At 50.8% G+C, this 15,642-nt stretch overlaps 1 protein-coding gene across 1 annotated transcript in view; it reads right to left on the bottom strand.

The window, feature by feature from the left end:
* LOC311146337 (serine/threonine-protein kinase MAK-like) overlaps nucleotides 1–15,642 on the bottom strand; it is a gene marked incomplete at its 5' end in the record, with an annotated part of 49,342 nt that overhangs the window by 11,395 nt on the left and 22,305 nt on the right. The window contains 6 exons of the mRNA XM_084182820.1: nucleotides 92–211; nucleotides 4,347–4,417; nucleotides 4,711–4,892; nucleotides 11,031–11,339; nucleotides 11,556–11,723; nucleotides 14,051–14,222. Of these exons, the coding sequence (XP_084038946.1) occupies nucleotides 92–211; nucleotides 4,347–4,417; nucleotides 4,711–4,892; nucleotides 11,031–11,339; nucleotides 11,556–11,723; nucleotides 14,051–14,222 (1,022 nt within the window). The remainder of the gene's footprint in view (nucleotides 1–91; nucleotides 212–4,346; nucleotides 4,418–4,710; nucleotides 4,893–11,030; nucleotides 11,340–11,555; nucleotides 11,724–14,050; nucleotides 14,223–15,642) is intronic.

Below are 15,642 nucleotides of genomic sequence, written 5' to 3'. Positions count from 1 at the left end.
TGGAAACTCCCTACTGGGACATTAAAGATGGACTTGAACGAGATTTGACTGTATACGTGTAATAAAGGAGTAATCAGTGAATTATTATTACCCTTGTTAAGTGGCAGTCCTGCTCCCTGTGCCCTGGTTAAAGAGGAGTTGGCCCACACACTCCTTCCACACTGCTGCTGGCCTGTCAGAAAGCTGCTGCTGCTGGTCTTTGGGTTCACGCCTGGAACGGACAGAGAGAGGAGAGAGGGGGACAGAGAGAGAGAGAGGACAGAGAGAGAGAGAGGACAGAGAGAGAGAGGACAGAGAGAGAGAGGACAGAGAGAGAGAGGACAGAGAGAGAGAGAGAGAGAGAGAGAGAGAGAGAGAGAGAGAGAGAGAGAGAGAGAGAGAGAGAGAGAGAGGGGACAGAGAGAGAGAGGACAGAGAGAGAGAGGGGACAGAGAGAGAGAGGGGACAGAGAGAGAGAGGACAGAGAGAGAGAGGACAGAGAGAGAGAGGACGGAGAGAGAGAGAGAGAGAGAGAGAGAGAGAGAGAGAGAGAGAGAGAGAGGACGAGAGAGAGAGAGGACAGAGAGAGAGGACAGAGAGAGAGAGGACAGAGAGAGAGAGAGAGAGAGAGAGAGAGAGAGAGAGAGAGAGAGAGAGAGAGAGAGAGAGAGAGAGAGAGAGAGAGAGAGAGAGAGAGAGAGAGAGAGAGAGAGAGAGAGAGAGAGGGGACAGAGAGAGAGGACAGAGAGAGAGAGGGGACAGAGAGAGAGAGGGGACAGAGAGAGAGAGGACAGAGAGAGAGAGGACAGAGAGAGAGAGGACGGAGAGAGAGAGAGAGAGAGAGAGAGAGAGAGAGAGGACAGAGAGAGAGAGGACCGAGAGAGAGAGGACAGAGAGAGAGGACAGAGAGAGAGACTTGGTTGAGCACAGGACAGGTAACAGAGATGTATCTACAGTGCATTCTCCCTTTCTCCACGTTTTGTTACGTTACAGCCTTATTCTAAAATGGATTCAATATATTTTTTTTCTCATCAATCTACACACAATACCCCATAATGAAAAAGCGAAAACAGGTTTTTAGAAATGTTTACATAAGTATTCAGACCCTTTGCTATGAGACTCTAAATTGAGCTCAGGTGCATCCTGTTTCCATTGATCATCCTTGAGATGTTTCTACAACTTGACTGGAGTCCACCTGTGGTAAATTCAATTGATTGGACATGATTTGGAAAGGCACACGCCTGTCTATATAAGGTCCCACAGTTGACAGTGCATGTCAGAGCAAAAACCAAGCCATGAGGTCGAAAGAATTGTCCATAGAGCTCTGAGATAGGATTGTGTCGAGGCACAGATCTGGGGAAGGGTACCAAAAAATATCTGCAGCATTGAAGGTCCCCAAGAACACAGTGGAAGAAGTTTGGAACCACCAAGACTCTTCCTAGAGCTGGCCGTCCGGCCAAACTGAGCAATCGAGGGAGAAGGGCATTGGTCAGGGAGGTGACCAAGAACCCAATGGTCACTCTGACAGAGCTCCCAAGTTCCTCTGTGGAGATGGGAGAACCTTCCAGAAGGACAACAATCTCTGCAGCACTCCACCAATCAGGCCTTTATGGTAGAGTGGCCAGACGGAAGCCACTCCTCAGTAAAATGCACATGACAGCACGCTTGGAGTTTGCCAAAAGGCACCTAAAGGACTCTCACATAATGAGAAACAAGATTCTCTGGTCTGATGAAACCAAGATTGAACTCTTTGGCCTGAAAGCCAAGCGTCACGTCTGGAGGAAATCTGGCACCATCCCTACGGTGAAGCATGGGGGTGGCAACATCATGCTGTGAGGATGTTTTTCAGCAGCAGGGACTGGGAGACTAGTCAGGATCGAGGGAAAGATGAATGGAGCAAAGTACAGAGAGATCCTTGATGAAAACCTGCTCCAGAGTGCTCAGTACCTCAGACTGGGGCGAAGGTTCACCTTCCAACAGGACGACGACCCTAAGCACACAGCCAAGACAACGCAGGAGTGGCTTCGGGACAAGTCTCTGAATATCCTTGAGTGGCCCAGCCAGAGCCCGGACTTGAATCCGATCGAACATCTCTGGAGAGACCTGAAAATAGCTGTGCAGCGAAGCTCCCCATCCAACCTGACAGAGCTTGAAAGGATCTGCAGAGAAGAATGGGAGAAGCTCCCCAAATACAGGTGTGCCAAGCTTGTAGCGTCATACCCAAGAAGACTCGAGGCTGCAATCGCTGCCGAAGGTGCTTCAAGAAAGTACTGAGTAAAGGGTCTGAATATCTATGTAAATGTGATATTTCCATTGTTTATTTTTTATAAATTTGCAAAAATTTCTACAAACCTGTTTTTGCTTTGTCATTATGGGGTATTGATGAGGGGAAAAAACAATAATTTAATCCATTTTAGAATAAGGCTGTAACGTAACAAAATGTGGAAAACGTCAAGGGGTCTGAATACTTTCCGAATGCCACTGTATATAATGCACTGTATGTGATGACGATTTAATACTATTCCAGGTTGACAAGGGTCTTTCCAAAGGCACACTGTCTGGGAGTCTCTTCAAGTGTGTGTTGTTGGGACTGGCTGGCATTAAAGTAAGAGCTGAAGACCCAAAACATTAAAGAGGCCCAGACTAACAAACCAAGTCACACACTGTATTACTCCCCAGTTTATATTATTTACTGACTGGACTACTGACTGGACTACTGACTGGACTACTGACTGGACTACTGACTGGACTACTGACTGGACCACTGACTGGACCACTGACTGGACCACTGACTGGACTACTGACTGGACCACTGACTGGACCACTGACTGGACCACTGACTGGACTACTGACTGGACCATTGACTGACTGGACCACTGACTGGACTACTGACTGGACTACTGACTGGACCACTGACTGGACCACTGACTGGACTACTGACTGGGCCACTGACTGGACCACTGACTGGACCACTGACTGGACCACTGACTGGACTACTGACTGGACTACTGACTGGACCACTGACTGGACTACTGACTGGACCACTGACTGGACTACTGACTGGACTACTGACTGGACTACTGACTGGGCCACTGACTGGACTACTGACTGGACCACTGACTGGACCACTGACTGGACCACTGACTGGACTACTGACTGGACCACTGACTGGACCACTGACTGGACCACTGACTGGACTACTGACTGGACCACTGACTGGACTACTGACTGGACCACTGACTGGACCACTGACTGGACCACTGACTGGACTACTGACTGGACTACTGACTGGGCCACTGACTGGACTACTGACTGGACTACTGACTGGACCACTGACTGGACCACTGACTGACTGGACCACTGACTGGACTACTGACTGGACTACTGACTGGACTACTGACTGGACCACTGACTGGACTACTGACTGGACCACTGACTGGACCACTGACTGGACCACTGACTGGACTACTGACTGGACCATTGACTGACTGGACCACTGACTGGACTACTGACTGGACTACTGACTGGACCACTGACTGGACTACTGACTGGACTACTGACTGGACCACTGACTGGACCACTGACTGGACCACTGACTGGACTACTGACTGGACCATTGACTGACTGGACCACTGACTGGACTACTGACTGGACTACTGACTGGACCACTGACTGGACTACTGACTGGACTACTGACTGGACTACTGACTGGACCACTGACTGGACTACTGACTGGACTACTGACTGGACCACTGACTGGACCACTGACTGGACCACTGACTGGACTACTGACTGGACCACTGACTGGACTACTGACTGGGCCACTGACTGGACTACTGACTGGACTACTGACTGGACTACTGACTGGACCATTGACTGGACTACTGACTGGACTACTGACTGGACCACTGACTGGACCACTGACTGGACCACTGACTGGACTACTGACTGGACCACTGACTGGACCACTGACTGGACTACTGACTGGACTACTGACTGGACCATTGACTGGACCATTGACTGGACCCTCCAGGTTTCAGCACCACAGGACTTTACCAGCGAGGTACACTATATATACAAGAGTATGTGGACACCCTTTCAAATTAGTGGATTCGGCTATTTCAGCCACACCTGTTACTGACAGGTGTATAAAATCGAGCACACAGCCAGGGACTTTACCAGGGAGGTCTCTGGACCCTACAGGTTTCAGCACCACAGGACTTTACCAGGGAGGTCTCTGGACCCTACAGGTTTCAGCACCACAGGACTTTACCAGGGAGGTCTCTGGACCCTACAGGTTTCAGCACCACAGGACTTTACCAGGGAGGTCTCTGGACCCTACAGGTTTCAGCACCACAGGACTTTACCAGGGAGGTATCTGGAATGGCGCAGGTAGTGTTGCTTCACTGATGATGTGTTGGACTTGGGCTCTGCAAACCTACACACAATCAAACAATACATTAATCAATATAAAACTGCATGTAGAAATACCGTATAAGTGGGTGTCATTTTATAAGACAAGAATGTATCATGTCTAGGAGCCAGGAGTTTTCCTGACCACATGATCACTAGGAAAAAATAGCATATTTAACTATTTTGTTGCTGGTAATCCCATTGAGACCAAGGTCTCGTCTGCGACTATGCCCAAAAGGTTCTGACCATGTAACCTGCCTAGAACAAACCGGGCCTAATCCCTAGCCAGGCATGGCAGGAAGAAGCAGAAGGACCTACCAGTCATTGTCCTGGTCCTGGTGTTTGTCCCTGAGAGATGCCATGCTGGGTTTCTTGGAGAAGGAGATGCCGAGGTCAGAGTCGTCCACCTCGTCCCAGGTGCCTGTTGACGTCTGTCCCCACCACATCCTACCGCTCCTGAACCCTGATGTGCCGTTCTCACACCCCGCTGGAGTGGCTTTCTGTTGGACAAGTTCCACATCAAATCCCACACGATAATGATGTCATGTATTATAGAGGACTCCAAATTAAATACTGTACCATGAGTTGACTAGGACTGGTCCACAATGTGGTTTTTAAAATCTGTATTTTGTATTGTCAACTATCAAAGATTTTACTGAGTTAATGTTCATGTCAGGAAATAAGTACATTGAAATAAATTCATTAGGCCCTGATCTATGGATTTCACATGATTGGGAATACAGATATGCATCTGTTGGTCACAGATACCTTAAAAAAAAGGTAGGGGCGTGGATCAGAAAACCAGTCAGTATCTGGTGTGACCACCATTTGCATCATGCAGCGCTACATCTCCTTTGCATAGAGTTGATCAGGCTGTTGATTGTGGCCTGTGGAATGTTGTCCCACTCCTCTTCAATGGCTGTGCGATGTTGTTGGATATTGGCAGGAACTGGAACATGCTGTCGTACACATCGATCCAGAGCATCCCAAACATGCTCAATGGGTTACATGTCTGGTGAGTATGCAGGCCATGGAAGAACTGGGACATTTTCAGCTTCCAGGAATTGCGTACAGATCCTTGCGACATGGGGCCGTGCATTATCATGCTGAAACATGAGGTGGCGGCACGACAATGGGCCTCAGGATCTCGTCACGGTATCTCTGTGCATTAAAATTGCCATCGATAAAATGCAATTGTGTTCGTTGTCCGTAACTTATGCCTGCCCATACCATAACCCCACCGCCACCATGGGGCACTCTGTTCACAACATTTACATCAGCAAACCGCTCACCCATACGACGCCATAAACGTGGTCTGTGGTTGTGAGGCCGGTTGGACGTACTGCCAAATTCTCTAAAACGACATTGGAGGCAGCTTATGGTAGAGAAATTAACATTCAATTATCTGGCAACAGCTCTGGTGGACATTCCTGCAGTCAGCATTCCAATTGCACGCTCCCTCAAAACTTGAGACATCTGTGGCATTGTGTTGTGTGACAAAACTGCATATTTTAGTGGCCTTTTATTGTCCCCAGCACAAGGTGCACCTGTGTAATGATCATGCTGTTCTACCAGCTTCTTGATATGGCACACCTGTCAGGTGGATGGATTATCTTGTCGAATGAGAAATGCTCACTAACAGGGATGTAAACAAATTTCTGCACAACATTTGAGAGAAATAAGCTTTTAGTCCGTATGGAAAATTCCTGTGATCTTTTATTTCAGCTCATGAAACATGGGACCAACACGTTACATGTTGCGCTTATATTGTTGTTCAGTGTACAATAACCCCGTTTGTGAGAGGACATAAATTGATACAAAGAAACAAATACTGACAGTAGCTATTACCTTTAAAGTATATATAGGTTATATATTAAAGTATATCCCAGCCTATTGTATACAATACAGTACTATCCTATTTACATCGGAGTCATTTAGCAGACGCTCTTATCCAGAGCCACTACAGTAGTGAGTCATTTAGCAGACGCTCTTATCCAGAGAGACTACAGTAGTGAGTCATTTAGCAGACGCTCTTATCCAGAGTCTTACAGTAGTGAGTCATTTAGCAGACGCTCTTATCCAGAGTCACTACAGTAGTGAGTCATTTAGCAGACGCTCTGATCCAGAGTCACCACAGTAGTGAGTCATTTAGCAGACGCTCTTTTCCAGAGCCACTACAGTAGTGAGTCATTTAGCAGACACTCTTATCCAGAGACACTACAGTAGTGAGTCATTTAGCAGACGCTCTTATCCAGAGTCTTACAGTAGTGAGTCATTTAGCAGACGCTCTTATCCAGAGTCACTACAGTAGTGAGTCATTTAGCAGACTCTCTTATCCAGAGCCACTACAGTAGTGAGTCATTTAGCAGACGCTCAATTCCAGAGAGACTACAGTAGTGAGTCATTTAGCAGACTCTCTTATCCAGAGCCACTACAGTAGTGAGTCATTTAGCAGACGCTCTTATCCAGAGTCTTACAGTAGTGAGTCATTTAGCAGACGCTCTTATCCAGAGTCTTACAGTAGTGAGTCATTTAGCAGACGCTCTTATCCAGAGTCACTACAGTAGTGAGTCATTTAGCAGACTCTCTCATCCAGAGAGACTACAGTAGTGAGTCATTTAGCAGACACTCTTATCCAGAGTCACTACAGTAGTGAGTCATTTAGCAGACGCTCTTATCCAGAGCGACTACAGTAGTGAGTCATTTAGCAGACGCTCTTATCCAGAGTCACTACAGTAGTGAGTCATTTAGCAGACACTCTTATCCAGAGACACTACAGTAGTGAGTCATTTAGCAGACGCTCTTATCCAGAGCCACTACAGTAGTGAGTCATTTAGCAGACGCTCTTATCCAGAGCCACTACAGTAGTGAGTCATTTAGCAGACGCTCTTATCCAGAGCCACTACAGTAGTGAGTCATTTAGCAGACGCTCTTATCCAGAGCCATCTACAGTAGTGAGTCATTTAGCAGACACTCTTATCCAGAGCCATCTACAGTTAGTGCATTCATCTTAAGATATCTAGGTGAGACAACCATATCTCAGTCATAGTAAGTCCATAATACTATAATGTTAGTACTATAGTAAGCTCTTGGCCCTTACAAAAATATATTTGTCTATCTCCGTATAATCTCCATAATCCATAGAGATAATACTGCTATATGGCTGGCTACATCACTGACCTGTGGCTGGGTGTGTTTGACCAGGCTGAGTGGATGGCTAGCTACATCACTGACCTGTGGCTGGGTGTGTTTGACCAGGCTGAGTGGGGATGGCTGGCTACATCACTGACCTGTGGCTGGGTGTGTTTGACCAGGCTGAGTGAGGATGGCTAGCTACATCACTGACCTGTGGCTGGGTGTGTTTGACCAGGCTGAGTGGGGATGGCTGGCTACATCACTGACCTGTGGCTGGGTGTGTTTGACCAGGCTGAGTGGGGATGGCTGGCTACATCACTGACCTGTGGCTGGGTGTGTTTGACCAGGCTGAGTGGGGATGGCTAGCTACATCACTGACCTGTGGCTGGGTGTGTTTGACCAGGCTGAGTGGATATGGCTAGCTACATCACTGACCTGTGGCTGGGTGTGTTTGACCAGGCTGAGTGGATGGCTAGCTACATCACTGACCTGTGGCTGGGTGTGTTTGACCAGGCTGAGTGGGGATGGCTAGCTACATCACTGACCTGTGGCTGGGTGTGTTTGACCAGGCTGAGTGGGGATGGCTGGCTACATCACTGACCTGTGGCTGGGTGTGTTTGACCAGGCTGAGTGGGGATGGCTAGCTACATCACTGACCTGTGGCTGGGTGTGTTTGACCAGGCTGAGTGGGGATGGCTAGCTACATCACTGACCTGTGGCTGGGTGTGTTTGACCAGGCTGAGTGAGGATGGCTGGCTACATCACTGACCTGTGGCTGGGTGTGTTTGACCAGGCTGAGTGGGGATGGCTGGCTACATTACTGACCTGTGGCTGGGTGTGTTTGACCAGGCTGAGTGAGGATGGCTAGCTACATCACTGACCTGTGGCTGGGTGTGTTTGACCAGGCTGAGTGGGGATGGCTAGCTACATCACTGACCTGTGGCTGGGTGTGTTTGACCAGGCTGAGTGGGGATGGCTAGCTACATCACTGACCTGTGGCTGGGTGTGTTTGACCAGGCTGAGTGGGGATGGCTAGCTACATCACTGACCTGTGGCTGGGTGTGTTTGACCAGGCTGAGTGGGGATGGCTAGCTACATCACTGACCTGTGGCTGGGTGTGTTTGACCAGGCTGAGTGGGGATGGCTAGCTACATCACTGACCTGTGGCTGGGTGTGTTTGACCAGGCTGAGTGAGGATGGCTAGCTACATCACTGACCTGTGGCTGGGTGTGTTTGACCAGGCTGAGTGGGGATGGCTAGCTACATCACTGACCTGTGGCTGGGTGTGTTTGACCAGGCTGAGTGAGGATGGCTAGCTACATCACTGACCTGTGGCTGGGTGTGTTTGACCAGGCTGAGTGGGGATGGCTAGCTACATCACTGACCTGTGGCTGGGTGTGTTTGACCAGGCTGAGTGGGGATGGCTAGCTACATCACTGACCTGTGGCTGGGTGTGTTTGACCAGGCTGAGTGGGGATGGCTAGCTACATCACTGACCTGTGGCTGGGTGTGTTTGACCAGGCTGAGTGGGGATGGCTAGCTACATCACTGACCTGTGGCTGGGTGTGTTTGACCAGGCTGAGTGGGGATGGCTAGCTACATCACTGACCTGTGGCTGGGTGTGTTTGACCAGGCTGAGTGGGGATGGCTAGCTACATCACTGACCTGTGGCTGGGTGTGTTTGACCAGGCTGAGTGGGGATGGCTAGCTACATCACTGACCTGTGGCTGGGTGTTTTTGACCAGGCTGAGTGGATGGCTAGCTACATCACTGACCTGTGGCTGGGTGTGTTTGACCAGGCTGAGTGGGGATGGCTAGCTACATCACTGACCTGTGGCTGGGTGTGTTTGACCAGGCTGAGTGGGGATGGCTAGCTACATCACTGACCTGTGGCTGGGTGTGTTTGACCAGGCTGAGTGGGGATGGCTAGCTACATCACTGACCTGTGGCTGGGTGTGTTTGACCAGGCTGAGTGGGGATGGCTAGCTACATCACTGACCTGTGGCTGGGTGTGTTTGACCAGGCTGAGTGGGGATGGCTAGCTACATCACTGACCTGTGGCTGGGTGTGTTTGACCAGGCTGAGTGGGGATGGCTAGCTACATCACTGACCTGTGGCTGGGTGTGTTTGACCAGGCTGAGTGGGGATGGCTAGCTACATCACTGACCTGTGGCTGGGTGTGTTTGACCAGGCTGAGTGGGGATGGCTAGCTACATCACTGACCTGTGGCTGGGTGTGTTTGACCAGGCTGAGTGAGGATGGCTAGCTACATCACTGACCTGTGGCTGGGTGTGTTTGACCAGGCTGAGTGGGGATGGCTGGCTACATCACTGACCTGTGGCTGGGTGTGTTTGACCAGGCTGAGTGGGGATGGCTAGCTACATCACTGACCTGTGGCTGGGTGTTTTTGACCAGGCTGAGTGGATGGCTAGCTACATCACTGACCTGTGGCTGGGTGTGTTTGACCAGGCTGAGTGGGGATGGCTAGCTACATCACTGACCTGTGGCTGGGTGTTTTTGACCAGGCTGAGTGGATGGCTAGCTACATCACTGACCTGTGGCTGGGTGTGTTTGACCAGACTGAGTGAGGATGGCTAGCTACATCACTGACCTGTGGCTGGGTGTGTTTGACCAGGCTGAGTGGGGATGGCTAGCTACATCACTGACCTGTGGCTGGGTGTGTTTGACCAGGCTGAGTGGGGATGGCTAGCTACATCACTGACCTGTGGCTGGGTGTGTTTGACCAGGCTGAGTGGGGATGGCTAGCTACATCACTGACCTGTGGCTGGGTGTGTTTGACCAGGCTGAGTGGGGATGGCTAGCTACATCACTGACCTGTGGCTGGGTGTGTTTGACCAGGCTGAGTGGGGATGGCTAGCTACATCACTGACCTGTGGCTGGGTGTGTTTGACCAGGCTGAGTGGGGATGGCTAGCTACATCACTGACCTGTGGCTGGGTGTGTTTGACCAGGCTGAGTGGGGATGGCTAGCTACATCACTGACCTGTGGCTGGGTGTTTTTGACCAGGCTGAGTGGATGGCTAGCTACATCACTGACCTGTGGCTGGGTGTGTTTGACCAGGCTGAGTGGGGATGGCTAGCTACATCACTGACCTGTGGCTGGGTGTGTTTGACCAGGCTGAGTGGGGATGGCTAGCTACATCACTGACCTGTGGCTGGGTGTGTTTGACCAGGCTGAGTGGGGATGGCTAGCTACATCACTGACCTGTGGCTGGGTGTGTTTGACCAGGCTGAGTGGGGATGGCTAGCTACATCACTGACCTGTGGCTGGGTGTGTTTGACCAGGCTGAGTGGGGATGGCTAGCTACATCACTGACCTGTGGCTGGGTGTGTTTGACCAGGCTGAGTGGATGGCTAGCTACATCACTGACCTGTGGCTGGGTGTGTTTGACCAGGCTGAGTGGGGATGGCTAGCTACATCACTGACCTGTGGCTGGGTGTGTTTGACCAGGCTGAGTGAAGATGGCTAGCTACATCACTGACCTGTGGCTGGGTGACCAGGCTGAGTGGGGATGGCTGGTACTGGTACTGGTACTGGCTGTGTCCGTCCCAGTCTGTGTTGGAGAGTCTGTGATGGTCAGTGTTATGCTGAGGCTGGTGGTGGTGGACCCTGCCCTGACCCTGACCCTGGGTGTGGGCTGGCTGGGGCTGGAGGTCGGCCTTCCAGACGGGGAGAGGTTTGGGCTCTGTGGAGGAGGCCTGCTGTGCTGCTGCTGCGGTCCTGCTCTGGGCTTTGTGCTGCTCCAGGTACTGAGGTGGAGGACCCAATGCCTGGCCCAGGTACCTCAGAGCCTGGAACACAGTGTGTAATCATCATATTAATCCTCACTGATGGTGGGTCTCTTCTGGGGTTAGGGTTAATATGTGTACCTGCACTGCGGTGGGTCTCTTCTGGGGTTAGGGTTAATATGTGTACCTGCACTGCGGTGGGTCTCTTCTGGGGTTAGGGTTAATATGTGTACCTGCACTGCGGTGGGTCTCTTCTGGGGTTAGGGTTAATATGTGTACCTGCACTGCGGTGGGTCTCTTCTGGGGGTCCCACTGTAGCATATCCCTCATCAGAACCACTGCCTCATTGGAGGCGTTGGGGACCAGCAAGCGCAGGCTGGTCGGGACACACTGGGGGAAACGGAAGTTCATAGAGGCTGCCAGGTTATAGCCCTCAGGCCAGTCCGTCTGATAACGGGAAGATGGAGAAGGAAAGTTGAGTAAGCAACACCAACAACAACAGCAGCAGAAGCAACAACAAGAAAAAACAGCAACAACAGTAACAGCAACAGGATCTCCCGAGTGGCGCAGCGGTCTTCCCATTATCAGGCGTCACTACAGCCCCGGGTTCGATCCCAGCCTGTGTCACAGCCGGCCGTGACCGAGAGACCCATGATGTAACAGTAACAACAACAACAACAACAACAACAACAACAACAACAACAACAACAACAACAACAGCAACAACAACAACAACAGCAACAGTAACAACAGCAGCAACAACATGAACAACAACAACATTAACAACAACAACAGCAACAGCAACAGCAACAGCAACAACAACATTAACAACAACAACAACATTAACAACAACAACAACATTAACAACAACAACATTAACAACAACAACATTAACAACAACAACAACATTAACAACAACAACAACAACATTAACAACAACAAAAACATTAACAACAACAACAACAACAGCGGTGGGTGAGTAATTGAGTGAGTAGGTGAGTTTCACACGTGTTTAGAAAGCCATGATAATGAAATAAACATTGACCTCCGAATCTCTTCAGCTCCCCACCTTCTCCATGGTTCCCAGCATGTGTACAGTGGGGAAAAAAAGTATTTAGTCAGCCACCAATTGTGCAAGTTCTCCCACTTAAAAAGATGAGAGAGGCCTGTAATTTACATCATAGGTACACGTTAACTATGACAGACAAATTGAGAAAAGAAATCCAGAAAATCACATTGTAGGATTTTTAATGAATTTATTTGCAAATGATGGTGGAAAATAAGTATTTGGTCACCTACAAACAAGCAAGATTTCTGGCTCTCACAGACCTGTAACTTCTTCTTTAAGAGGCTCCTCTGTCCTCCACTCGTTACCTGTATTAATGGCACCTGTTTGAACTTGTTATCAGTATAAAAGACACCTGTCCACAACCTCAAACAGTCACACTCCAAACTCCACTATGGCCAAGACCAAAGAGCTGTCAAAGGACACCAGAAACAAAATTGTAGACCTGCACCAGGCTGGGAAGACTGAATCTGCAATAGGTAAGCAGCTTGGTTTGAAGAAATCAACTGTGGGAGCAATTATTAGGAAATGGAAGACATACAAGACCACTGATAATCTCCCTCGATCTGGGGCTCCACGCAAGATCTCACCGCGTGGGGTCAAAATGATCACAAGAACGGTGAGCAAAAATCCCAGAACCACACGGAGGGACCTAGTGAATGACCTGCAGAGAGCTGGGACCAAAGTAACAAAGCCTACCATCAGTAACACACTATGCCGCCAGGGACTCAAATCCTGCAGTGCCAGACGTGTCCCCCTGCTTAAGCCAGTACATGTCCAGGCCCGTCTGAAGTTTGCTAGAGTGCATTTGGATGATCCAGAAGAGGATTGGGAGAATGTCATACGGTCAGATGAAACCAAAATATAACTTTTTGGTAAAAACTCAACTCGTCGTGTTTGGAGGACAAAGAATGCTGAGTTGCATCTAAAGAACACCATACCTACTGTGAAGCATGGGGGTGGAAACATCATGCTTTGGGGCTGTTTTTCTGCAAAGGGACCAGGACGACTGATCCGTGTAAAGGAAAGAATGAATGGGGCCATGTATCGTGAGATTTTGAGTGAAAACCTCCTTCCATCAGCAAGGGCATTGAAGATGAAACGTGGCTGGGTCTTTCAGCATGACAATGATCCCAAACACACCGCCCGGGCAACGAAGGAGTGGCTTCGTAAGAAGCATTTCAAGGTCCTGGAGTGGCCTAGCCAGTCTCCAGATCTCAACCCCATAGAAAATCTTTGGAGGGAGTTGAAAGTCTGTGTTGCCCAGCGACAGCCCCAAAACATCACTGCTCTAGAGGAGATCTGCATGGAGGAATGGGCCAAAATACCAGCAACAGTGTGTGAAAACCTTGTGAAGACTTACAGAAAACGTTTGACCTGTGTCATTGCCAACAAAGGGTATATAACAAAGTATTGAGAAACTTTTGTTATTGACCAAATACTTATTTTCCACCATCATTTGCAAATAAATTAATAAAAAATCCTACAATGTGATTTTCTGGATTTTTTTTCCTCATTTTGTCTGTCACAGTTGACGTGTACCTATGATGAAAATTACAGGCCTCTCTCATCTTTTTAAGTGGGAGAACTTGCACAATTGGTGGCTGACTAAATACCTTTTTCCCCACTGTTTGTGTGAATGAGTCTTCTTGCCCACCTTCTTCATGGTGCCCAGCATGTGTATGTGTGAATGAGCCCTCTTGCCCACCTTCTTCACGGTGCCCAGCACCTGGCAGATCTTGAAGATCTCGTCCACTTCGCTGTTTCCAGGGAACAGAGGTGTGAGTGTGTATAGCTCTGCCATGATGCAGCCCACTGCCCAGATGTCTATAGGAGAGCTGTAGGACGGAGACCTCAGGAGCACCTCGGGGGCTCTGTACCTGGGGAGGGGAGGAGACAGGAGGATCAGGGGCTCTGTACCTGGGGAGGGGAGGAGACAGGAGGATCAGGGGCTCTGTACCTGGGGAGGGGAGGAGACAGGAGGATCAGGGGCTCTGTACCTGGGGAGGGGAGGAGACAGGAGGATCAGGGGCTCTGTACCTGGGGAGGGGAGGAGACAGGAGGATCAGGGGCTCTGTACCTGGGGAGGGGAGGAGACAGGAGGATCAGGGGCTCTGTACCTGGGGAGGGGAGGAGACAGGAGGATCAGGGGCTCTGTACCTGGGGAGGGGAGGAGACAGGAGGATCAGGGGCTCTGTACCTGGGGAGGGGAGGAGACAGGAGGATCAGGGGCTCTGTACCTGGGGAGAGGAGGAGACAGGAGGATCAGGGGCTCTGTACCTGGGGAGAGGAGGAGACAGGAGGATCAGGGGCTCTGTACCTGGGGAGGGGAGGAGACAGGAGGATCAGGGGCTCTGTACCTGGGGAGGGGAGGAGACAGGAGGATCAGGGGCTCTGTACCTGGGGAGGGGAGGAGACAGGAGGATCAGGGGCTCTGTACCTGGGGAGGGGAGGAGACAGGAGGATCAGGGGCTCTGTACCTGGGGAGGGGAGGAGACAGGAGGATCAGGGGCTCTGTACCTGGGGAGGGGAGGAGACAGGAGGATCAGGGGCTCTGTACCTGGGGAGGGGAGGAGACAGGAGGATCAGGGGCTCTGTACCTGGGGAGGGGAGGAGACAGGAGGATCAGGGGCTCTGTACCTGGGGAGAGGAGGAGACAGGAGGATCAGGGGCTCTGTACCTGGGGAGAGGAGGAGACAGGAGGATCAGGGGCTCTGTACCTGGGGAGAGGAGGAGACAGGAGGATCAGGGGCTCTGTACCTGGGGAGAGGAGGAGACAGGAGGATCAGGGGCTCTGTACCTGGGGAGAGGAGGAGACAGGAGGATCAGGGGCTCTGTACCTGGGGAGGGGAGGAGACAGGAGGATCAGGGGCTCTGTACCTGGGGAGGGGAGGAGACAGGAGGATCAGGGGCTCTGTACCTGGGGAGAGGAGGAGACAGGAGGATCAGGGGCTCTGTACCTGGGGAGAGGAGGAGACAGGAGGATCAGGGGCTCTGTACCTGGGGAGGGGAGGAGACAGGAGGATCAGGGGCTCTGTACCTGGGGAGGGGAGGAGACAGGAGGATCAGGGGCTCTGTACCTGGGGAGGGGAGGAGACAGGAGGATCAGGGGCTCTGTACCTGGGGAGGGGAGGAGACAGGAGGATCAGGGGCTCTGTACCTGGGGAGGGGAGGAGACAGGAGGATCAGGGGCTCTGTACCTGGGGAGGGGAGGAGACAGGAGGATCAGGGGCTCTGTACCTGGGGAGGGGAGGAGACAGGAGGATCAGGGGCTCTGTACCTGGGGAGGGGAGGAGACAG

Source organism: Coregonus lavaretus (assembly GCF_964263955.1).
Source record: "Coregonus lavaretus genome assembly, chromosome: 19".
NCBI classification, from domain to species: domain Eukaryota; kingdom Metazoa; phylum Chordata; class Actinopteri; order Salmoniformes; family Salmonidae; genus Coregonus; species Coregonus lavaretus.
Note: the sequence above shows the minus strand (reverse complement) of the source record. Positions and strands in the feature narration are given on the sequence as shown.